Genomic DNA, 25,613 nt, shown 5'->3' on the forward strand with positions numbered 1-25,613 from the left:
AATAAATGATAAAAAAGCTATGAAATTCCATAGACAAAAACCCTTATGGTTTCCCATGTCCCGTTTAAGGATTCTTAGACAAAACCTACTAAGTTTCTGCCAATCAAACTCAAAAAGCAATAAAAATCCTATCATTATGACTGACGCCTTAATGGACATGTTCCTTGTGCAATAAAGATATGGTATGCCATAACAACCTGTGGTTAACTGCAGATTCATCACTCTCACAGAGTGAGATTGCTGTCTCTCACAAAATATTTGAGCTGCTAATTCACAGAAATATGTGCTCATTGGATTACACACATGCAGTCTATGCAACTGAGGTCTGAGCACACACATCTCACTCAGTTCCCACAATCTTCCCATTTGGTCACCAAAACAACCCCACTGGGTACAAACATCCTTCTCATTCCATTTGTCCATCTCATTTAGAATACACATTATTTTTTCCTAATTTCTAAAACTATCATACTCTGTCTATGCATGTACACTATCTTCACCTCTTCACTGATAATTCACAGAATAGTGTGCTCATTGGAATACACATATGCAGTTTATGCAACTGAGATCTGAGAAGTTATGTTGCACACACATTCCACTCAGTGCCCTCAATCTTCCCATTTGGTCACCACAACAATGCCACTGGGTACCAACATCCTTTGGTCTCCATACATCCATCTCATTCAGAACACACATTCAGCTCCATAATTTCTAAAACTATCATACTCTATCTATGCATGTACAGTACACTATTTTCACCTGCATGCTGCTATAACTTCCCCAATCCCTAAAGTTGTGTGGTCTCCCAACTGTGCTAGTTATTTATTCCCTCATCCGCACCAATCTGTCTTTCACCATCTTGGGAATTCTGGGAATTAGCAGCTCTACCATTTTGCAGTTAAACACAATGTGTGATGGCATACCATATCTGTATTGTGCAAAGAAGATATCCATTAAGTCATCAGCCTTAATTTTCAGAATTTCTTTGATTCTTTGAGTTTGAGTGGCAGAAATTCAATAGGTTTTGTGAAATTTCAGATCATCTCTAAGAAGTCTTAATAGGACATGTAAAACCGTAAGGTTTTTTGTATACGGAATATTCACACTGTTTGCCCTGAGGAAGAGGAGACGCTCCTCAAAAAGTCAACCACACTAATAAACACCCCAGTTACGGGGTTATTTGTTTGAAGACTGGAGTTTCTGAGTGCCACCTAATTTCCCTTGTTGTCTATATTGTGGGGGTGTGAGACCCTCAGGGAGGGCACGGGAGCAAACATCAAAGAGAGAGCACTGGAGTGCCAGAGTCTATGTATGTATATATATATATATATATATATATATATATATATACACAGTATATGTAGTACATACAAATTAGAAAAAATAAAGCATGGTTTTATATTGCACCTACAGTAGAATCACCAGAAGGGTCTTCCTGTGCACTATGCCTGTGTGAGCCAGTGATGTGTTAAGTCTCTTCTTACCAGTGCCTGCCAAATTGTCCTAACAGTAATCTCACCAACACGCCCCAGCTACACCTCTATTTTTAATGGCTTGTCTTTTGCTCATTCTTTTTATAAGTTTTGATGTATATGACTTTTGCAAGTCATGTTACAAATAAATTGACAATAAAGCAATATATTGAGAAAAATAAAGGTAAAGTTCAATTGAATAAAAAAATTGTTAAAGTGTTAAAGTACCTTTTATTTGTCATTTCCACTTTTAAAAATCTTGAGCAACTACAATAATATTTAAAAAAATCATAATAATGATCACACAGTTCGTCTACACAATGGACCATGAAATTGCTATTTATGCATGGTGCATTTCAAAAAACCCTGCTATACATAAAAAGATGTACTGAAATACAGTGTTTTTAGCATTTTAAAAGTCTCCCACTTATAGTTCCAATGTTGCAAGAAACTGACATTGGGATTGAAAACAGAGTCTGCAGCAAGTCGCTCAATGACAATGTGAATGATTTTAACATCCAGGCTAATCTTTATTCATTTTTTACAATAATTAAATTAATGATTGATGAGTTTACATCCTAAATTTGTGATGGGCAAAGAACAATTTCACACTTTTATGAACTAGTCTTTCTTTGGAACAAAGCAATTAAAAAAATCTCAGAATGAAATACTGGAACATTTTAGGATGAAGTACTACTATAGTATAAATGATTTTATCCTGAAGGACTCAGCAAATGATGTAAAGAAAGATTCTCTTTTTATATAGTTGTTTGTTAAAGACACCAGAAAACATTTTAGAAAAAAGACAAATAAAATCATAGGTTTGTAAACTTTTTCAGAACATTTAAATTACTAGTGCTTTAGAGCAGTGTTTCTCAAACTCGGTCCTCAGGACTCCACACAGTTCATATTTTCCAGGTCACCCAGCAGGGGCACAGATGTAGTCATTTTTCACTGACACATTTTAAAAGATCCACAGGTGGAGCTAATTATTTGACTTGTGATTGTGAGGAGACCTGGAAAACATGCAATGTGGACTGAGGGCCTGATTCAGAGCCGGACGCTCTGACCAGAGCGCTCGCTCTGAATGAGCCGGACGCTCTGACCAGAGCGCTCGCTCTGAATCAGTGCCCTCCTACCTGAAAATGGCGCGGCCTCCTGGCCGCTCACATAGCTGTGGTTGACCACCCACAGCATATGCGAGCGGCCTAAAAGATGGTCACGATGGTCAAGACCATCATGACCATCAGGCTTGCAACGAGACCCTGCGGTAGGGTCTCGGTGACCGCAAGCCCTGGAGTGATTTTGGCTCTATCAGAGCCAAAATCACTCCCACTGACATCACTAGTGATGTCAGTGGGGCCGGACGCAGATGGTAGGCGTTCCCATGGGAACGCCTCCATCTGGCAGCCATGCCCCCGGCACACCCACCAAAGAGGGCGTGCTGTCAGTCACCATCGACAGCATGCCCCCTTTGGTGCGAGACCCGGAGCGACAGCTTGGCTGTCACTGTCCGGGTCTCACACATGCACACGACAGAGCTCCCTCTGTTGTGCGCATGCGCATTGGGGTAACATTGACCCGCTTGCAAGCGTCCTGCACTCGTGAGCGGGTCTAAATGACCCCCTGAGTTTGAGAACCTTTGCCTTAGAGTAAATGAAAGAACAATTTGCACCTAGACCAGAGGTTCTCAAATGCATCACCAAGGCACTTAAACAGTCCCGGTTTTAGAGTTATCCAGGGCTAAGCACAGGTGGCTAAATCAAAATAACTGAGGCACTAATTAAGTAGTCTATAGTTAAGCATGGATATCCTTAAAACCTGGACTGTTAGGGTGCCTTGAGGACCTCATTTGAGAACCTCTGACCTAGACTAGATGGGTATAATTTAGAGTATAGTAGAGTATAGTAGGTCAAACATTTGTGGCCACACAATTGAAGCCTGATCTATATGTATCTTATACATAATATATGCAACCACACCAATATATTTTTCAAGAAAGAGACAAAGACAAGTTTTAGGTTTTCATTGACATTAACATTATTTTGGAGTTACTTATTACAAATGTAAAATGCAAGAAACTACCTATTAGTTTCTCAGACCTTGCTTTGGAACATAGTTAATATGAGTATTCGGCTTTGGGTATAACTTCAATAGCATTGGAAATTTCCCTCAATAATATTACATGATTAGATGATTGCTGCATTTAGCCAAACCATTTGCTGATGTGTACTACAGGATCATACTCATTATTTTCACTTTCCTCTTGTAAGTTTCTGCTGTTAGTGTATGATAGCTCACTATAAAACAGAATCAACCCCCTTTATTGCTTTAGATAATGTTATGTAATTCAGATTACACTATACCAAACAGTGTAAAAGTAACTGACATTTTTACAGTTTTAATATCTTCCAATATTTGTTGGTATTTAAGTTATACTATTATGTGGTGCTAAAATCTAGAGATTAGCACTGACCAAAATGTTTTGGTTTTGGATCTGGAGTTATCTTTATGTTTTGATTTTTTAAAACCACCCTCAAGTGTTTTGGTTTTGGTCTTGGATCTGGGCTTTTATTTTAAAAAAGAAAAATGAAATTTTTTTTTTAAAAGAGCTAAAATCATGTAAATTTTGCAATCTAAATCCCAAAATTTGGATTTAAAATCCAAATTCCAAAAATTGGGAAGATCAGAACCGTGACTCTGATCTGTTCAAATCTCCTCACGAGATCAGAGCCGCAACTTTGATCTGTCTGGATTCACAAAATTCAGGTGGATTTGGATTTCTGGAGGACCGAACTGCGCATATCTACTAAAATCTAGTTTAAATCTGCAGGATGGTTAATTAAATTTATTTTAATATAAACATATGTGTTGATTGCATGAATTATTCATGTGAAGAGTATAACTAATTTGTTTCTGAAATTAAAGAACTTACTTTACAGAAGTGTCTGCTGAATCAGGATCCCGAGCAGTTACATGGCCAATAATGCTTCCTTCTTTGATATCTTCATTTACTTCAAATACATAAGAAGGTTTATTAAAAATGGGAGCCTCATCCACATCTTGTAGCAGAACTTTCACAATAGCCGTATCTGTAAATGACCTAAGGTGAGTGAATCTTGGGTCTTCGTAAGTATTTGCAGCTTCCACCTCAAATGTGTGCATTTTATGACTTTCAAAGTCCAGCAGCTGTGGAAACATTTTAATAAGGACTTTTTAATGAAATATACAATAAGTTGCTATTTTTTAAAATAGAGAAAATTAATATGTTGACAACAAATCAGATGTATGTCACATATGCAGCACACATACAGTATGTTCAGGTATCAGTAAATAGTAGATGAAACATAACCATGTACATGTATCTTGTAATTGGCATATGTATCTTTTATTAGCTCCTAAAGTGTAGTTAAGAACAACATTTTTTTCTTGTTAGAATTACATTTTGTCTTACAAAGTATTTATTGTCTTCTAAAGAAAAATGTTATTGTAACTGGTTTACTATGTATTATCTTCGCTTCTCTTTAAATCTCTTTCTCTTTAAATATTTCATACTATTTATATATTACAAATCGAATGGTGATAATATAGAGATTTTAAAATGAATTAAAAGTAAATGTAATCACTTATTAGAATCTATCAATCTATATACTGTATAATATGTATAATACAGTTTCACATGTCCCATTAATGCTTCTTAGACATGATCTGAAATTTCATAAAAGCCTAATGAAAATCTGCCACTCAAACTTCAAACAGCAATGAAATTACTATCATTAAGGCTGATGCTTTAATGGACGTGATCCTTGCATAATAAAGGTATGGTATGCAATGACACCATGTGGTTAACTGCAGATTCAGCACTCTCACAGAGTGAGATTGCTGTCACTCACAAAATGGTGGAGCTGCTAATTTACAGAATTGTGTGCTCATTGGAATACACATATGCAATTTATGCAACTGAGGTCTAAGTACTTAAGTGGCACACACATCTCATTCAGTGCCAACAATCTTCCCAATCAGTCACCAAAATAATCCCACTGGTTCCAACATCCTTATAAATCAATACATACATCTCATTCATTATACACATTAAGCTCCCTAATTTCTAAAACTATCATACTCTGTCTATGTATGTACACTATCTTCGCCTTCATGTTGCTATAACTTCCCCAGTCCCTACAGCTGTGTGTTCTACCAACTGTGCTAGTCTGCATGCCCTCTCCACACCAATATGTATTTCCCCATGTGAACCAACCTGTCTTCCTGCATCCATGTCACTGTGTTTCTATCCATATGCACCACTGCCTTGCCCCCAACCACATAATTCTGTCTTCCCCTCATCTCTGCCACTCTTTCTTCCTCCATCTGTACCAGTCTGTCCACCACAGCCATGCCACTCTGTCTTTCCCCTCCCACCTGCAAAACTCTGGTTTCCTACCCATCTGCACCAATCTTTCTTCTCCAATCCCTACTACTGTGTGTTCTCACATTGTGCTAGTTTGTGTTCTTCATCCACACCAATCTGTTTGTACCCATCTGTGCTTCTCTGACTTCCTACATCCATGCCACTCTGTACCACCAAGCCATGTAGCTCTATTCCCCCAAACTGTGCCACTCTGTCTCCCACATGTGCACCATTATTTTCCACCAATCTGCATCACTTTGGCTCACCCCCATCTGTACTGCTTAATCTTCCCCTCTCCATGCCTTTCTGTCTGCCCCATCCACCATACTCTTATCCCATCTGCACAGCTCTATGTTCTGCTCAGACCTCAGTTGCATAGACTGCATATATGTATTCCAATGAACACATAATTCCATGAGCTAGCAGCTCCACCATTTTGTGAGTGACAGCAATCTCACTCTGTGAGAGTGCTGAATCTGCAGTTAACCACAGGGTGTGATGGCATCCCATATCTGTAGTGCACAAGAAACACATCCATTAAGGAGTCAGCTTTAATGTTCAGAATTTCATTGCTTATTTAAGTTTGATTGGCAGAAATTCTATAGGTTTTGTGACATTTCAGAACATGTCTAATAAGAAATAATGGGACATGTGAAACCATAAGGTTTTTTTGTCTATGGAATTTCATTGCTTTTGTATAATTTATTAACCATCATGGATGGGAGCAGCAAACCAGGCCACCTGCAGAGGAGAAGGGCAACAAAATGGTACACTAGTGCTGGTGGTGGAGGGGACAGCACACAGGAGGTGTTTTGGGGGTGCATAGGGAGAGATGGCTGAGGGGGCAGGCTGCATTATGGCAGGGCAGTGGTAGCAGTGGAGTAATGCACAGGGGCAGCAGTGGGGGACAGAAAGGCTCACAGATGCTGATATCCCAGGCCTGAACTGCTTATTTTGAACCCTACACATGGAACATTGTGCTCATGATGTGATATCATGAACAATTTCCCTTGAACGTGCCCCAGCACTCGAGGACACAATATGGTCCTTAAAAAGCATATTTTGACTTAGGAACTATTGTGCAAGATCAAAAGATAGCTGACTGCATACACAGATCAGTGAGATACATGATGCAGGCATCTGTGTAAAGTAAATGATTCAGAGATGCACAAATGGATATGTGTGATCTGTGTGTCTTGCATCTGAAAAAACTCAAAAAGACACAGATGCATAGATGACTCAGTCCGGTCAGTCCATGCATCTGTGTTATAAAAAATTAATAAAAGTGTATTTTGTTTTAAAAAAAACTGAATACCCCCCCAGGAAAACCAGCCTAGGGTATAGAGACCCAGCACTGGGTTGCGCTGTGTACAGGGGAAAAATGATGTAGGGGTTCCCTGTATGAGTCACAACCAACACTTGGCTTTTCAGAACCTGTCCTGTTTGCCAAAGTACAGGGGACAAATGATGTAAAGTGTGTAGGGTACCCCTGTATTAACTAGAAAAAACAGCAAGACTATTTTTAGCTGGAGTGTAATGCCACAGCTAGGGGAGCCAAATCACTGGGTCCCCCAGCCGAAGCATCACACCTGACCACTAGTCAGCTGAGGCTGGGAGTCCTTGGGGTTTAGGGGACCCCATAAATGGGTCGTCCTCTCCAGGCTACCCCAGGCCTGGACTGATAGCCTGGGGCTATTCCCGGCTCCCCAGGCTGGTGATTGCCAGGTTTATAGTGTGGAATGGTGCATGTGAAAGTAAAAATGTTGTCTTTTGCAGTAGGACTACAGGTCCAAGCAGGCCTCCTCTGCATGCCGGTACTTGGAGAACCACAAGTACCAGCAAACAGGTAAATAAAGGCCCACTGGTACCTATAGTACCCCTGTAAAATAAATATTAAAATAAAACAAGGACACTGATTGTTTTAATATTTTATTTTCCTGCACCTTCACCTGGGTGGCAGCAGCCTTTAAGCTCTATTGCATGGCTGCCACCTACCCCAGAACTTCCTAGATGCCTTCCTCTGGAGGGCTGCAGCCTTTAAGCTTTTTTGCATAGCTGCCACTTAAGCAGGACTTCTCCAGTTTTTTTTTCTTCAACAGCTCTGCTCTGCTGCCTCCTGGCTGAAAGACTGCCATGCCATGTCCTCGCTCTGACTTATGTAAGCCAGCCAAGGGAGCGGGGCAATGACATTTCAAGCCCTATTTGGCTTTAAATTTAAAAAATGTGGCTGAGGTGCCATTTTTGAAATGGGCATCATGGTTCTCACCATTGAAGTCAATGGTGAGAACCGCTCATTGGCTGAGAAGCGGAAAGCTCACCTCTCTCAGCCAATGAGCACTCCTCACTGGGATTTCTATACTGAAATCCCACTGCAAAGCTGTCATTTGGGTAGTACTGTCTTTAGAGGACAGTATTAATTCTAACTAATTTTCAAAGATGAAAAAGTACAAATAAGGTCTTACTGGTGCACTCTTGATCAAATATCGTAAATAGTCAGAAAAAAGCAATAGATAATGAAAACTTAATACTTAACCTTTATTAATTATATTAATAAAAAGAGTGTGTAACCAATACACTTCTTAATAAATAGAATCAAGAAAAAAAAAACATTTTTATCGAAATTCATATCAAAAAGAATATGTAATAATTTGTCAATAGATGTTTCACTCTAAAGTAGGTTATTTAATAGGTGAATAGAGTAGTTAACAACCTAACTATGATGTGCAATATGTGAATATTGTCATAAATACATAAGAAATCAAATTGGACACATCAAAGTCAAAACAGCTGCAATTTATGCATGCAATTAAGAGTGATTCAAAACATGGGTGAGTAAAAGGCATGATTAATCATTTTTTATTCGGACCAATCACCCTAAAACCTAACAAATCACTATTTAAGAGTTTATTGATATAATGTGAACCTCACTGGTCTTCATGCAGGTAAAGCAAAAAATAAATAAATAAATAAATATACAGATATGCTGGTCATATTAGAACATCATATATGGGCTCATTTAAATATAGCAAAGGTGGCTTATACAAACAACATAAACAACATATAAACACTGTGTAATATTTTGAACACAAAATTAGTGCTTAATCAATAAACATAATAAAAACTGAATCCAACTGATGTCTAGTATTCCAGTACGTTCATAGGCAAATCAGACACACACATATTCATAGGCAAAAGCAAATGCCTCAGAGTATCTCCATTGTAATATATTCAAAAAAAAATTATATTATCCTGTTACTAGCAAAATTTGATAATGTATACTTAGATTGTTAGACACTGTGTAGTTGGTAAAAATTGTGCCCTATTTTGTATATGAGTGGACATCACATGGCTGAATAAAATGTGTATTGGAATTAAGAAAAGTCAAGACACAAGATATATTACACTCCTTCTGCCTTCCCTTGTCTAAAATATTGAACAAGGGATGAGAGAGGAGTGAACAATATCGCCAGAGAAACAACAGATAAAGCGCTCCTGACAGTATTTCCCCTCTGTTACTAATGAAACATTGCAGAGGGAAAGTTTCAGTCCAACTTGAATGAGAGAGTACTAGAGTAATAGAAAAGAAAGATACCTTGTATGGGAATGAGAGCAGGAGTGCAGCTGCCGGTGGTGTATCAGCTGAGCTGTTTGAAACAAACAGATACGTAGGGTGGACACGCATTTCGCCTTTAAAGGCTTGTTCACCTGATCCTCATATCAAAAAGAAAATTACATATCAAATGTAAAAAGAAATTACTATCAAAAAGATTATTACATATTATTTTTATATGAATTTTTATGAATATGTTTTTTTTCTTGATACTATGTATTAAGCAGTGTATTTGTTACACACTCTTTCTATTAATATAATTAATAAAGGTTAAGTATTATGTTTTTATTATCTATTGCTTTTTTTCTGACTATTTATGATATTTGATCAAGAGTGCACCAGCAATGCCTTATTTGTTCTTCTTCATCTTTGCAAACTAGTTAGAATTGTGATCTTCACAAATGTTATCTGGTAGCACCACCAATGATAGTGTATTACATTTATGTGTGCCGGTTAAGACCAGGATGTTGGTATATATTATTATTTCTATTTACTTTGTATAAATGAAACTGATTGACTAGTGCAGACTCTACAAAAATGTTCTTTTACAGGACAGTATTAATGTCTGTGGGTCTGCGCATTTCATTTTTTATTTTTCCAAGCCTACATGGAACAAAGAGGACCTGATCCATGCATAGGAGGAGGTGAGTATAGATTTTTTTTTACTACAGGTACACCATTGGATTATCTACATGGAGAAGTGGATATGATTGGATTCAGGGATACATAGGTGAGTATGTGAGATAGTGTGTACATGTGTGTGTGCATGTATGTGAAAATAAACTTTTACTTTTAATGATGTGTGTGTCTTGTGTTTATTTTAATATTTATTTTGCCATGGAAGTACAGGTACCAGTGGGCATGTAATGCCCCACATGCTGATGTTTTTCTCCAAGTACCAGCATGCAGGGGAGGCTTGATGGGAACTGTAGTTTCACAGCATAAGAGAAAATTTGTAACTCTTTATGTGCACCACACTATTCACAATCAACCCAGCACCGGGTTGATTGTGAACAGGGGTGCTGCGAATAGCCCCGGATTATCAGCCTGGGCATGTGGTGCCCTGGAGAGGGTGACCCCTTAATTGGGGTCATCCCTTGCTCCACAGGGATCCCTGACCTGGGCTGACAAGCAGACAGGGGAGATGCTTTGGCTGGGGTGTTCCCCTGGCTATGGCATTATCTTCCTGCTAGAAAATATTAATTGCTGGTTCTGGATAATACAGGGGGACCCTAAAAAATTTTTCCCCTGTATTTCCAAAACCAGGACTGGCTCAGAGCCCAGTGCTGGTTGTGCTGAATACAGGGGATCACTACATCATTTGTCCCCCATATTTTGAATAGCCCAGTGCTTATTGTGATTAATACAAGGGACCTCTATGTCATGTGTCCCCTGTATTTAGAACTACCAGGACAGGGTCTACAAAGCCTGTTGTTGGTTGTTCAGTTTGGGGAGGGGAACACCATTTTTTTTTCAATTTAATGCTTTAATTTTTTTTAAACACAGCAGCACAGATGGAACTCACTGAGCCCATCTGTGCATCTGTGTTTATATTTATCACACACAGATGCAGGTATCATGGTTCTCCCATATCATGCATGCTGCATCCAGTTGCCGCCATCTGCAATTCTGCTGGGTCCCTCAGTCCTCAATGCCAACCACATGCCACCGCTAATCTATCTGCTGCTAACACACCTCCCCCCTGGCTACAGCTAATGGCTGCTTCTTTACCCTGGGTGCCACCATTGCTACTGCCTGCACTGGACCACCATCTTACTGCACCCAAGTTAAGCCACAGTGAGTACACCTGCTGAAGGCACCTAATAAGGCTGCACAAGGAATTTAAGCTTCCTATCTCTATAATGGCACAATTTTGAGGTAATAGATTAAACACTGTAAACTTTCTCAATTACCTGAACCCCAAAAGGCCCTACCCTGGAACAATAGCTACCTAAAAAAAAAAACACCAAGTCTAAATTTGCCCCTTACCCTGAGTTATGCCTTCCCAAAAATCCCCCATAGAGAACAGCAGAAAAGTGGCCCTAACTGATAGTGTCAGAAAACACTGACAGTTGGAACTTTAGATAACTCCAAAATCCTCATTTTTTATTTGTTTACCCTGAAATTTGGCAGGCACCCAGTGACAGCTCTACCTGTCTGTGCCAAATTTCAGCTCTGTACTTCCTATATCTATTGAGGTGTAGCCCTTAACCATGCCCCCCCTCCTCTGGAATTATTTAAGGAGATTAACTTTTTTTTATTCAGCCTTAATAAAAGGGCATTGTTGTACCCTTAAAATAAACATATATATATATATATATATATATATATATAAAACTGGCACTCATCAAAGCTAAATCAGTAAAACATAAGATCCTGGTACTGTCCAATGTCATGTAGAGAGAGCAAAAATGAGATGTCTCTGTAGAATGGTTATACTAAACTAGGTGTATTTATTCTGAAAGACAGCAACATTTCAGGCATAAATTGCCACTTTCCCGAACTGTTACAACAACAATTTCTAATAGGCACTTGTAATCAAAGAGTAAAATAGTTAATTGATTGCATCATAGTGCTGTCAATCTTAATTGTTACATTTAGAAAAAACACTGCTAGGTTTGGGAAGTGAAATAATCTTTGAAACCAATGTCAGTCAGTTCCAACCTAATGTTTTAGTAGTAACATGTAACAAGCAATAGAGCTTTAGCATTTTTGAAATATAAATAAGAAAGAATGATAAATAAATACCCACAGGGTAGATCAACAGAACTGTAAGCCTCCAAAAAATAGAGGCTGGTTGGAGAGGACATTATTATAATGTCTGCTGGGAGAAGGGACACAGTTTTTGTCTGTCAGTTCCTCATTGTTGTTTAACCCTTTGCGGGAATTGTTGGTGCTGTATATTAATATTAAGATCTGAATATGATAATAAAAACATTTTGTTTGTTAATAATGGCTGACAGGGCATTGATGAATTTGGAAATGGTGAAAATACACATAAATAATACAAATAAAGTGAAAAAAGTGAAAAAGTATTAAAAATAACAGAAAAAGAAAAACAATAGTGGGGGTCAGACAAAATTGTAAACAATGTTAATTGTTGAGCATTAAAAAAGAAGAGTCCCACTTATGATCCAGTAAAGTACAGGGAGCTATCACAAAAAAACAGGAAATGGTTAATTGTCCATTGAGCCCATGCAGAATAATTATGGATCCAATTTATGGATCCAGCATGCCTCTAAATTAAACAGTGAATTGCATCTGCTAATACCACAAGTGGGGACAGGGAAATGATCAATAACCATGTGTTTGAAGGGTGTTGATGGGATTTTTAAAACAATGGTCTGCAATTGGTTTGTCATTCATGCCAGTGTTGACGGCCTTTTTGATGGCAGAGTGATGGTGTAACATTATCTTCCTGAATGTCTGTTTGGCTTTTCCACACAAAACAATATGCAGGTGGGACAGACAAGAATGACAACATTGACTTGTTTGGCTATGATGAGGAGGTGGAAAGTGAAGAATCCAAGAGAATTAGAGAGCAACATCTGGCACAATATGTTTCAAAGAAAGCTAAAAAAAACAGTACTTATAGCAAAGTCTTCCATCCTAGTCGAGGTGAAGCCATGGGGTGATAAAATGGATATGGCAAAACTAGCAGAATGTGTTTGGAGACCAGATAAAAGGTGTTTGATGACACATAGTATTGTGTGTTTTGGTTGGGTGAACATCTGATCGTTCATCATGGAGTTACAGGTAACAGATTTGATGCATTTAGCACAGCCCATATTGGCTGTGTTAAATGCATCAAATTTGTGGCCTGTAATTAGAATAGATCAGGATTGAAAGCTCATAAGAGGACTTGTATTGTGTAAATCCAGCATTATTTGATCTATATAAATTATGGGTCATAGTTATTTGACCATTTTGGAAAAGATTTTTTTTGTAACAATGGGGAATATTTTGGTCATGTTTATATATTGAATATTCTATCTAAAACGGTATTCTCTTGATTTTGACAATACTTTCTGGGTTTGATAATTAATCAGTGTTCTGCTATAACCATTTTGGTGACCTCTTCTCTGTCCTTGATGTCATATGAGTTGATCCCTCTGATACATAAAAATTGGGTCCTGGGGAGGCCTTGTTTGAGCATGTTAGAGTTGAAGTTTGAGGCCAATAGAGTACTGTTTATATCAATTTGTTTGATATAAATTGTTGATCTTGTGGATGATGATACTAATATTAACATCCAATGAGTGAATATCAATGCTACTGTGTGATATAGTAAGCTTGATGGGATCATGTGAAGAATTAATGCCTTCCAATAGTTCATAAAATAAGTTCATTGGACCATTCCAGAGAAAAAAAATATAGTTAATATAGAGATGGAATAAATTAATTTGAGAACCATAAATGGGGTTGAATATATTCTAAATTAAAAAAATGCATAAAAAAAATTGCATAGCTGGGGCCACAACAGACTCCATTGCCAGTGAGCCAGAGGAAAACAATTTACTCAAAAGCAAGATAGTTTGCTATGAGGACAATTCATAGTATTTCTAATTTTAATGAAACTGGAGGACACCGGTATGTTGTATTGTCTGTGACAAGCTTCATAATGCATATAATACCATCTTCATTGGGGATATAGGTATATAGACTGGTAACATACTTTGTCACAACTTTATTAAAGCTGCAGACAATCGAAACATGTTAGGTGGGCTTCCCAAGCTGCAATTCCCGAACCCTATATGACTGTGGACCTATTTTGGACACATTGTGGACTATAATTGCTACCTGGAATTATTTTAGGGAACACCAGTACCTTGAAACCATGCAACAGAGGGGCAACAAATATTGTATGGACTTTCCTGCTAAAGGATCCCAGACTTCTGGACTTCTCTCCCTGATATAAACAGCTGCTGCCTAATTTAATAAAGAACATTCAGGAATGCAGAATAGATAAAAGGGTAAAAGTGGACTTCAGCACAATAAGATATTATGTTTTTAATAGCAATTATCACAATTTTATTAATTAAACATTTTTATAATACATGTTTATGGTTCATGGAAATTCAATAATGAGAATAACAATATTTTCTCATAAGAGCTGTTGTTAGTTTGAAATTGTATTGTCACAAAAATGTCTATCTGTCTTTCGCTCTCCCTCTGTATACTGTATATGAGAGCTTACAATTGTGAGCAGACAACATCACAGCATACAACAAAAACACTAATATATATATATATATATATATATATATATATATATATATAACTCATTAATTTAAAGGAATAGTAACCTGCAACACAGATTTTGTGTTTTATAGAATAACGTGGTTGCAATATAGTCTATATTGGTAAGACCAAGAGAAATGTCAAAATCCACATACAGGAACATTTAAGGTACCTTAAAAATAAGGTTAAGAACCATAGTCTTCAACAGCATTTTACCAAGGTACACAATTCAGAGGTGAAATGGTGTACATTTACCATAATAGATCACATTTTATAAGATAGAGGTGGCAGAGAGACTGGTCAAGAAAGATTCGTATTGGATTTATACATAAAACACTCTCATTCTAATAGAGCTTAATTAAGGTTTTGATATGGTCTATTTTTTGTAATTTCATTTTATATGTAGGACTGTTTATTTTCTTTTGACTTATACTTTTGACTGTGTCTGTATTAAATCTTTAAAAATATAATTTAAAAAATAATTTTTTGTGTATATTAGTATATGCAAGAAAACTTTGTTAAGTTGGAGGTCATATTTGGAGAGCGAGGTTACTACTTGGATCTAGAGAGTTAGTCATGATAAATAGACCATCTGCAATATATGTCCACATATAGAACTATATTAATTATTATAATATTTTACTCTATTTCATTTTAGGCAATATAGTTTTAATATACCAATTTTTATTTACTGTAATCCATTTCTCAAACTATTTTTCAGCACTGTACATATTTTGTATTAATACACACCCATATAGATCCATTATAGGTAGATCCACCCACATTTTCTTCCATCCAACTCCTTTTATAGACCACCTTGTAGGAACATTTATATTTATAATCAGACCCCTTTTTCACAAGTACCCACTTGAAAAACAGCATTATTTGTTTTATATATTTAATTTTTAACACACAATCATTAGTCCCTCATGCACTTTCTTAATATCCATGTATTTCAAATATAGGTACTCTATACACAAATTAAACACACCTTGTTCACTCTTTAAGAATATATTTTTTGCCAAACTATAGGCATGTAGCCAGTGGGTGGGACATTCCAAGGTTGTTCTGGATTGTGAGCTCTACCTAGCAACATCCAGTGGGTGTATACTAATTAGTCCACCCTGAAACACTAGAGATAGGAGGTGCTGGATGATGCAATTCCACAATGCATGCTGGGAGAATAATTTTTTAAGCCTTTTTTTTATTTAAATTATGTACAACCCCATTTTTTTTAGGTTCTTGCACACCTCAATTTAACATTAAGACATATAGGGCCAAATGTAATAGGTAGTCAGTTTTAGTAACAGTACAAACTTGCACTTTCTCGCACTTTTAGAAAGTGCGAGTTTGTACTGAAACTCACAAATTCAATAGCCTGCAAACTTTTCAGCTCGAGGCTACTGCATTTGCGAGTGCAGGCGAGTTTAGGACTATGTAAACTGACACCTTTTAATGCGAGTAGCATTAAAAGGTGCGAGTTTTAGAGAAGCCATCACAGATCAGTGAGATCCGTTATGGCTTCTGTGTGTGTTAAAAAAAAAAAAGTGCCCCCCCTCCCCAAAAACATAACCAGCCCCGGGCTTTATAAAGCTGTTCTGGTTCTAAAAATACAGGGGCCAAAATGCATAGGGGGCCCCTGTATATTAAGAACCAGCACAGGACTTTGTTGAGCTGGTCCTGGTTCTGGAAAATCAGGGGACAAAACGAGTAGGGGTCCCCTGAAAATTCCAGAACCTGCACCGAACTCTGTCTAGCGGGGGGATAATGCCACAGCCAGGGAAAACCTTTCACCAGTTTCCCCGGCCAAAACATTACCCCTGACCACTAGTCAGTCCAGGCCGGGGATCCCTGGGGAGTTGGGTACCCCCCCAATAAAGTGGTACCCCTCTCCAGGGCACCCCAGGTCTAGACTGATAGCCAGGGGCTACCCCAGCACCCTAGGGCAGTTGGTGCCAGGTTGATAGTGTTAGTGTAAAATTTAATTTTCAATATTGTCTTTATTTGTAGAACTACAAGTACCAGCAAGCCTCCCCTGCATGCTGGTATTTGGAGAACCACAAAAACCAGCATGCGGGGCTTTACGGGCCCGCTGGCACTTGTAGTTCCACAACTAAAGAAATACGTAAATAAACAAACATACACCGTGAAAGTATAATTTTAATAAAACATACATGCACAATCACACTCACACATATACTCACCTAGTATCCGAGGTAATCCATAGTAATCCACATCTTTCACGGAGTATGTTTGTTTATTTATGTATTTCTTTAGTTGTGGAACTACAGGTGCCAGCGGGCCCGTAATCCCCCGCATGCTGGTATTTGTGGTTCTACAAGTAAAGACAATATTGAAAATTTAATTTTACACTAACATTATCAACCCGGCACCCACTGCCCTAGGGTGCCGGGAATAGCCCCGGGCTATTTGTCTAGTCCTGGGGTGCCCTGGAGAGGGGTACCCCTTTATTGGGGGGGTAACCAACTCCCCAGGGATCCCCGGCCTGGACTGACTAGTGGTTGGGTGTAATGCGTTGGCCGGGGAACCCGGTGAAAGGTTTTCCCTGGCTGTGGCATTATCCCCCTGCTAGAAAGAGTTTGGTGCTGGTTCTGGAATTTTCAGGGGACCCCTACTCGTTTTGTCCCCTGATTTTCCAGAACCAGGACCAGCTCAACAAAGCCCTGTGCTGGTTCTTAACATACAGGGGCCCCCTACGCATTTTGGCCCCTGTATTATTAGAACCAGAACAGGCTTTATAAAGCCCAGGGCTGGTTATGCTTTTGGGGAGGGGGTGCACGTCATTTTTTTTTATTTAAAACCATTTAACATAAGTACACACAGAAACATGTACATATCTCATGGATATGTGCATGTTTCTGTGTTAATCTGACCTGCTCAGGATGTACTCGCTAGCCTGAAGCAGGTCTATTATTTGGGGACTTTTGGTAAACTTTTTTTTGCGAGTCTGAAACAGACACTCTATTACATTGGGCGAGTTGATTGTTTTCAATGTGAAAACATCTGGATGCGAGTTTGAGAATGGAGAATTTTAGTAACTCTGAAAAATGCTAGTTTTAGTGAACAGACACCCTATTATATTGGAGAGTTGTGAAAAATTGCGAGTTTAGCACCAAACTCGCAATTTACCAAAACAGACTACCTATTACATTTGGCCCATAGTGATGTAACCACATAACTGTAATAAATAAAGGGAAATTTAGACTATTCCTTCCCACAAATTTTTCAGGATCTCAAATCAACACATATTTTCCTACTGGCTAAGTATAAGTAATTTTCTGTCTTCCTAATACTAACTCCAGCTAAGATGTTTATGTATGTAATACTGACTCTAGCTATGTATGTAATACTGACTATATACTATATACTATACTATACTGACTAAGATGTTTATGTATGTAATAGGGAACTTTAGGAATAATGCTGATATATATCAGTTTACTTATATTTAACTTAATGCAGATACAGTATATATACTGTTCAGTTTAATGCTGATATATATCAGTTTAATTACTTTCAGGCTATTGTTATTTTCCAATATTGACCCAAGCTAAAATACATTTGGGTCTAATAGAGAACTATATCACTGCTAAGATGTTTTGTGTATAATAGACAACTATATGTATTTATTACCAGTTATTTATATAGCGCACACATTTTCCGCCGTGCTTTACAGAGAATAGTTGGCCATTCACATCAGTCCCTGCCCCAGTGGAGCTTACAATCTATGTTCCCTATCACATGCTCACACACATACACACATACACACTAGGGTTATTTTTTTATGTTTTGGAGGCAATTAACCTACTAGTATATGTTTGAAGTGTGGGAGGAAACCGGAGTACCCGAAGGAAACCCACACAAGCACAGGGAGAATATACAAACTCCACACAGTTAGTGCCATGGTGGAAATCAAACCCACAACCTTAGAGCAGTGAGGCAGTAATCCTATCCATTACACCATCTGTGCTGCCCAACTATATCACTATTATATAACTTTAATGTATTGGTTTAAATTATTTCTGCCAATTATTAACTTACTACTTGACTATTGGGATGGTATGAGTATTAAAAGCTATGTTAGCCCATTTTTCCCTTATAACAAAATTGACAGATATAGTAACATTTGTCTATATAAATGGGTTATTATTTTATAAGTTCCTTTCAACTTATTATTAGTATTTTTAGTAAACTATTCAATTTTTTGTACCATTCGGACCTTTGCTAGTATAAATAATATTTTGCTTTGAATAATTGATTATATTTGAATTTTTATAAAACATTTGCTTTGTTACTCCATCGGTTTTCTGTTTTAAGTAGTACTTCTTAATCTTTAATAGTTGGGACAGCAAATTTTTCGGAATGCCTTATTGAATTGATTTCTAGTAGAGATGTGCAGATTGGTTTTATTTGGATTTACTCAGATATGTTCAGATCTCAAAAATGGCATCATATTGGCTATCCAGCTGTCACATGTTTTGGATAGACAATAAGAGAAATCAAAACTAATCCGAAGTTGGGATAATTTGGTAATAAGAACCAAATAAAACTGAACCCGCACATTTCTAATTTCTAGCAGAAAAGCACATGTGAAATGTTGTGTTATAGAAATTTTTTTTGCTACTCTACAGGTATGTAAAATTGACTTTTATGTGTTTTTGAATGTCTTTTTATAATGTCAAATGTATTTTGTGTATTTTAGAATGTCAATTATCAGTATTGTATGTAAATTAGTTGTATGTTTAGTCTGATGCTTTTCATTCAATGTGTTCTCTTATAATGGTTTACAAAAGGTTTTTTTTTTATATTCATGTTTAAATAGTACTGTACAGTATGTATTTGATTTTTACAACATTAAGACACCCTAATTTTCTCATTTTATATTAAGATAACTGCTGATGAAGTCTCATAAGGATACGAAATGCATAAGGTAAAGGAGCTGTGGAATTCACTTTAAAGGACACACACTATATTATAAAATATGGGTGGAATTTTTTCAACCTTAAGAGTGGAAAGCCTTACAGCAAATTGTGTAAACTGTATTCTGAGAGATTGTATTTTAATAGAAAAAATATGTACAGTATGTAAATTCAATTGTATGTATTTGATATTAATATGGTGTCATAAGGCCTTCATTTTGGGTTTTGATAGGTAGTGTTTAGGTATTTACCTAACACTTTTTACATCTGTGGCTTTAGTATATTATTGTGATTGGAAAATCATTTCAGTATTATCTATATCCTTGCTCCTTCAATGTATTCCTTTGTTGTAGTGTAATATTGTTATTGTCATATGTCTTTTATTTTTTGAGAACTCTCAGTGGCTTTTTGGAGATTTATATATGAGGGTGAGTCAAGAATTATCTGCACTCTGGCTGTTGAATTTATTTTATTCAGCTTTCAGAAAAGATGAATACATTATTTTTCAACATATTTTTTATTTTTCTCCCTGCTTTTCAATACACTTTGTCCATCTGTCAATAAGCTTTCATATTCCCTCATTAAAAAATGGTTTAGACTGAGCTGCGAGCTACATATAGTTTGCACTACTGTCTTCATCTCTTCATCAGACCTGATTAAGCCTTCTTCATCCACTTATGGCTTATTTCATGGGACCAAACAGCTGATAGTCTGTTGTCACTCATTTATCCAACATAATAAGGGCCTGATTCAGCTAAGAAACAACCAAGTGACGTTGTCGATGACGCTGCTTTGTTAATTATGCACACCCTTAAAATGCCCATTTTGACCTTTTGGCACGCTTGCATTTGGATCACCACTCCCCATTTACAAGCACCTTCCCCTGTTACCACCCACAAACGCCTCATCCTGTCACTCAAATTAGCAGGCACTTCGCTATTTAGCGAGCGCTCGATTTCTGACTGCAATGACTGGTCGGCGCATGCGCATTACAACCCATATGCATGTGCAGATGTGCGAACATCGTTAGGAGCGAACGAGCGGCTGCTTTCGATACATCTCTGAATCAGGCCCTAAGTTCACATGCATGCTCAATGTTCTCATCAGTAGTGGACATGGATGGGCATCTGGCTCCTTCTTCATGGCTGACACTTGTGCGACTTTGTTTGAACTTCTCTATTCATTCATACAAACCTCTTGAGAACAAAATACTTTCTCTATACTGTGCACAAAGTCTTTAATAAATATTGGCACCAGCAACGCCCTCAGACCAAAATAATCTAATCACTTCATGTTGTTCTTCTTTCATGCAAATCACAAGTTGGGCAGTCATTTTTTCTTGCACTGCAGTTACAAATAAACTGACATAACATGTTCAAACCTGCACAGCAGTGAAAAAAATAACTGATATTGCTTAATAAATCATTTAATAAGCCTCATTGAGAAATGAGTTTAAACTAACTTAATCCTGAGCTAGCTTCCAGTAGAAATTGAAGTAAAATATTTTTTTAAATGTGTAGCATGACTCAGAGAAAATTTATAGCAAGCTCAAGCACCATACAGTTTAAGCTTATTATTGTTATAACAGAATATTTAGAAAAACTGGATTGTCCTATTGTAAAAAATAACTAGCTCCCACAATTGTGACTGCAGGAATCGATGTTAGGCAAGAAGGAACATAATATTATGCACAAAATATTCCTGCCACATGGGCAATTCTCAAGTGTGCTGGAGAATACAGAAGAGTAGGCAACAATGTTTTAAGGCATAGTTTCTTAAAAGTAGTCCTCAGGACCCCAGACAGTTCTTGTTTTCCATGTCTCGTCACAGAATCACGAGCAAAATAATTGGTTTCATCTGTGCACCTTTTAAAATGTGTCAGTGAGCAAAAAATTCATCTGTGTACCTGCTAGATGAACTGAAAAATTTGAACTGTTTGGGGTCCAGAGGACTGAGGGCCTGATTCAGAGTCAGACACTCTGACCAGAGTGCTCGCTCTGAATCAGTGCCCTCCTACCTAAAAATGGAGCGGCCTCCTGGACACTCGCATAGCTGTGGGTGACCACCCACAGCATATGCGAGCGGCCAAAAAGATGGTCACGATGGTCAAGACCATCGCGACCATCGGGCTTGCGAGAAGACCCTGCGGTCTCAGTGACCGTAAGCCCTGGAGTGATTTTGGCTCTATCAGAGCCAAAATCACTCCCATTGACATCACTAGTGATGTCAGTGGGGCCGGACCCAAACAGTAGGCGTTCCCATGGGAACACCTCCATCTGGCAGTCACGCCCCTGGCACGCCCACCAAAGGGGGTGTGCTGTCAGTCACCATCGACAGCATGCCCCCTTTGGTGCGAGACCCAGAGTGACAGCTTGGCTGTCACTGTCCGCATCTCGCGCATGTGCACAACGGAGCTCCCTCCTTCATGTGCATGCGCATCAACCCACTTGTGAGCATCCTGCGCTCGCGATTGGGTTCTGAATGACCCCCTGAGTTTGAGAACCAGTATTTTGAGGCATGTTTGTCCAACAATTGGAATACTTTATTTTATTAACTGTTCATCTTATGCTTTCATAGTTCAGTCAGACCAGACTTAGAGGTCCAGGGCTGGTCATTGAAAATCAAAGGGGGACCCCACGCCAGTTTTTCCTCCAATTCTCATACTGATCTGTGCAATGCTTTGAATCCACTGCATATTGAAAGTGGATTCATAATTCTATTTGACATTGGAGTCTATTGTTAAGGAAGCAATCTGACAGGGTTTTTGACTGAAAAAAAAACAACAGCTAATGCCATTGAAAGACAATAGACAAACAAAGATGATGCTAGTATTAGAGATGTATGTCAACCCCCATGTTTTGTTTTTGGTTTTGGATCTGTATTAACTTTGTGTTTTGGTTTTCTCAAAACAGCTTTCACAAGTTTTGGTTTATTAAATTGTCAGTAGCCAAGGTTTCCTCTCAAGGGTTGCAAGAAAAGCCAAGAATCTTAATAGTTGCACTGCAGAACAGTTAACTCCAATTCCGCATATCATAAACAAAAAATAAATATGAGTAGTTTGACTTGACATTTTTAAACTTAAGGAGGCCAAAAAATATTACATTGTCAATAGCTAAAGATTACTCACAAGGGTTAAAATAGAAGCCAAAAAATATAATTGCAGCTCTCTCCAAATAATCCAATTGTATACTAAATATAAATACACCCTATTGAATATCACGCCCCTATAGTACTTGTATGAGCACCTCAGGGAGTCTGCGTATGAGTTTTAAAACACACAATAAAAATTAGATTTTGATAAAAGCAAAAAAAAATCAACTGCAGCACACTCAGATCACATTCCATGGAGACACAGTGCTTATATATACATGAACAAAAAAATGTATTTGGGGACAGCGCACAGGTGTAGTACAAACAATAGGAGAAAATATTTTTTTCTAAATTTTAAATTTGCAGCCTAGCTGACACTGCATGTGCAGTCAGAGTGCTTATATGTACAACACACTGGGGGAAAGTGCATAGACATAGTACAAACAACAATATTATTTTTTTTTACGTTAATTCACAGCTCAGCTCACATTGTGTGGAGAGACACATCAGTTTTATATGTAGGTGAACAAATGCGCTTGGGGACAGCGCACACATAAAAAAAAAAAAAATGATTTGCTCTCTGCCTGTTCTGTAAATCTAACTAGGCCAATACTAACAGTGTTTACCACTAAGGGAACTGGAGTGAAAACAGAACAGCAACAGTCACTGGAGGCGAAGGGGGTGGACACAGCACAGTATCCTCTGGATACAGGGAGTGGATGGACACAGCAGAAGCCACTGGACAATAGGACTGGAGTGGACACCACAAAGCAGCAGATACTGGAGGTGGAGAGGATGGGCACAGCAGCCACTGGACACAGGGAGTAGATGGACACAGCAGCCACTGGACACAGGGACTGGAGTGGACACAGCACAGCAGCAGCACTGGAGGTGAGAGGATAGTCACAGCAGCCACTGGACACATGGAGTGGACACAGCACAGCAGCAGCCACTGGAGATAGAGAGCAAGGACACAGCGCAGCAGCCACTGGAGGGGAAACTTCTATAAAATCCCAAACCCGCAAGGATTCAACTCCAGGATGATGATGTTTTGCCTTTATTTGGAATCTGAGCAAGGTGGGAACACCTGAGCCACCACTCAGATTCACTCAGATAGAGGAAGTTTGAGTGGGTTTGATTTTCAGAAAACCAAGCCCTCAAATCTCTACTTAGTGTATACTGCTTTTTGACCTGCCCAACCACCAGTGATGTCCAGAGATTTGGTATAGAAGTCAAACACAATTCTCAGTAAATTTACCCCCTAGTCTAACTCAATTTATCCTTATTTCAGCTGCCTAATTCATTTCCCACTCTTGTCCCACTATCTCTAAAACTACTCCATCCCTCCTATAAATCTCTGAATTACACTTTTCCTCCTTATATCTCCACTCTAATTTTACTCATACTTCCATCCACCCTTTCTGCTCTACCAATGACCATCTCCTCTCATCCTACCTGATGGAGGTCAGGATTTCTCATAGGCTGTTCCAAACCTCTGGAATTCTCTTTTATGCATTTAGACTTTATCCAGCCTACCAGCCATCACTTATGAGGGATTTATCACTCCTGTGCTGAGGCCATATTTCAACATTTCTATTCATCACAACTCAAAATCAAAATTCCAATGCAATATCAACACAAATTATACCTTTCTAAAGTCAGAAGACTTTATTTATTTTTTTTAGAAAAAAAAATATTCTTTTTTGGTGGTTAAATGGCCAATTTAGCTAACTAAATTGGCCAGACAAACCATTTTTAACTAAAATTAACCAAATTGGAAAAAAAAGTGTTTTCATTGAAAACTCAAGAAAATTAACTAAAAGCAAACATGATTTTTAAAATAAACACTACAAAAACAATTTGTAATCTTTATTTCAGCATTAAATCACCATTCTATGATTGCAAAAAGTGGGATTCTACATGTAGATTTTTTTTTTTTAAATCTGCACTTGAAAATGATAATGCATTTTTTTATTTCATTTAGGCAGTTTCTATGTTTAAGAAAAATATGGTATTGTAAACAAGAAAACTAGACACTTTAAATGAGGAGACTCATTAATTTCACATAATTGGGGTATTTTTATCCCCCCATCTGTGGAAATCTTATTTTGTTGTGTATTGTTTCAATCATTACCTGGTCACCAGTTTATAACTACTAAGGGTGCACATTGTTTAAAAGAGGAGATTTTTTCAAACAATGGTTCCCACACATGTTTGCAGCCCAGTATGTTGGAGATAGAGCACAAATCAAATTTTTTCTGCTGGGATTGCAATGACTGTGCAGCATGACAGATGTGATATATTCAGATTTATTGTCTGCATCTGTCTGTGTGAAGGGATGACCGACTGACCCATGTACTGGTCACAGGAACCACCATCAATCGTGTCACGATTGGTTTTTCTAACCAGACACACTTAACAAATTGGCCCGTTGGTTGGCGGGTAGGCTGGTTGGCTGATCCATTGATGAAGTGTGTACCCCACATAATGTTTTGTTACAAAATTGCTGCCTAAGGTCTACAGATGGTGAGCCTAACAGCTGCAATTGTAATTATTAGTATCATCACAAATACCTTCCCCATACTGTGTGCAAAAGATCTATCAGAAGCAAGTATGCCATCATGTGCATGAGTCATAAATAACACAGCATTCTGGCTACATGCACACACCACTCCCATGAATGGAACTCTTGCACAAATAGTAGCCACTCAGCTGAAACCCTGAAATGCCCATTTTGTGTGGCACATGTTTGCTGAAAGTCACTAAATGCATCTGCTTTTGGATTTTCCTGTGACTCATAATCAGGTCCACAGTGAATAGAGCAGGAAAAACCTGAAAGGATATTTATAACT

General features: G+C 38.0%; 1 protein-coding gene across 1 annotated transcript in view; it reads right to left on the reverse strand.

Annotated features, from left to right (window-relative positions):
* Positions 1 to 25,613, reverse strand: part of LOC148532148 (cadherin-9-like) — a 323,550-nt gene that overhangs the window by 39,488 nt on the left and 258,449 nt on the right. The window contains exon 7 of the mRNA XM_088468270.1: positions 4,408 to 4,661. Within this exon, the coding sequence (XP_088324396.1) occupies positions 4,408 to 4,661 (254 nt within the window). The remainder of the gene's footprint in view (positions 1 to 4,407; positions 4,662 to 25,613) is intronic.

The sequence above is a fragment of the Taudactylus pleione genome, unplaced genomic scaffold, assembly GCF_031769625.1.
Source record: "Taudactylus pleione unplaced genomic scaffold, aTauple2 ptg000083l, whole genome shotgun sequence".
Classification (NCBI taxonomy): Eukaryota; Metazoa; Chordata; class Amphibia; order Anura; family Myobatrachidae; genus Taudactylus; species Taudactylus pleione.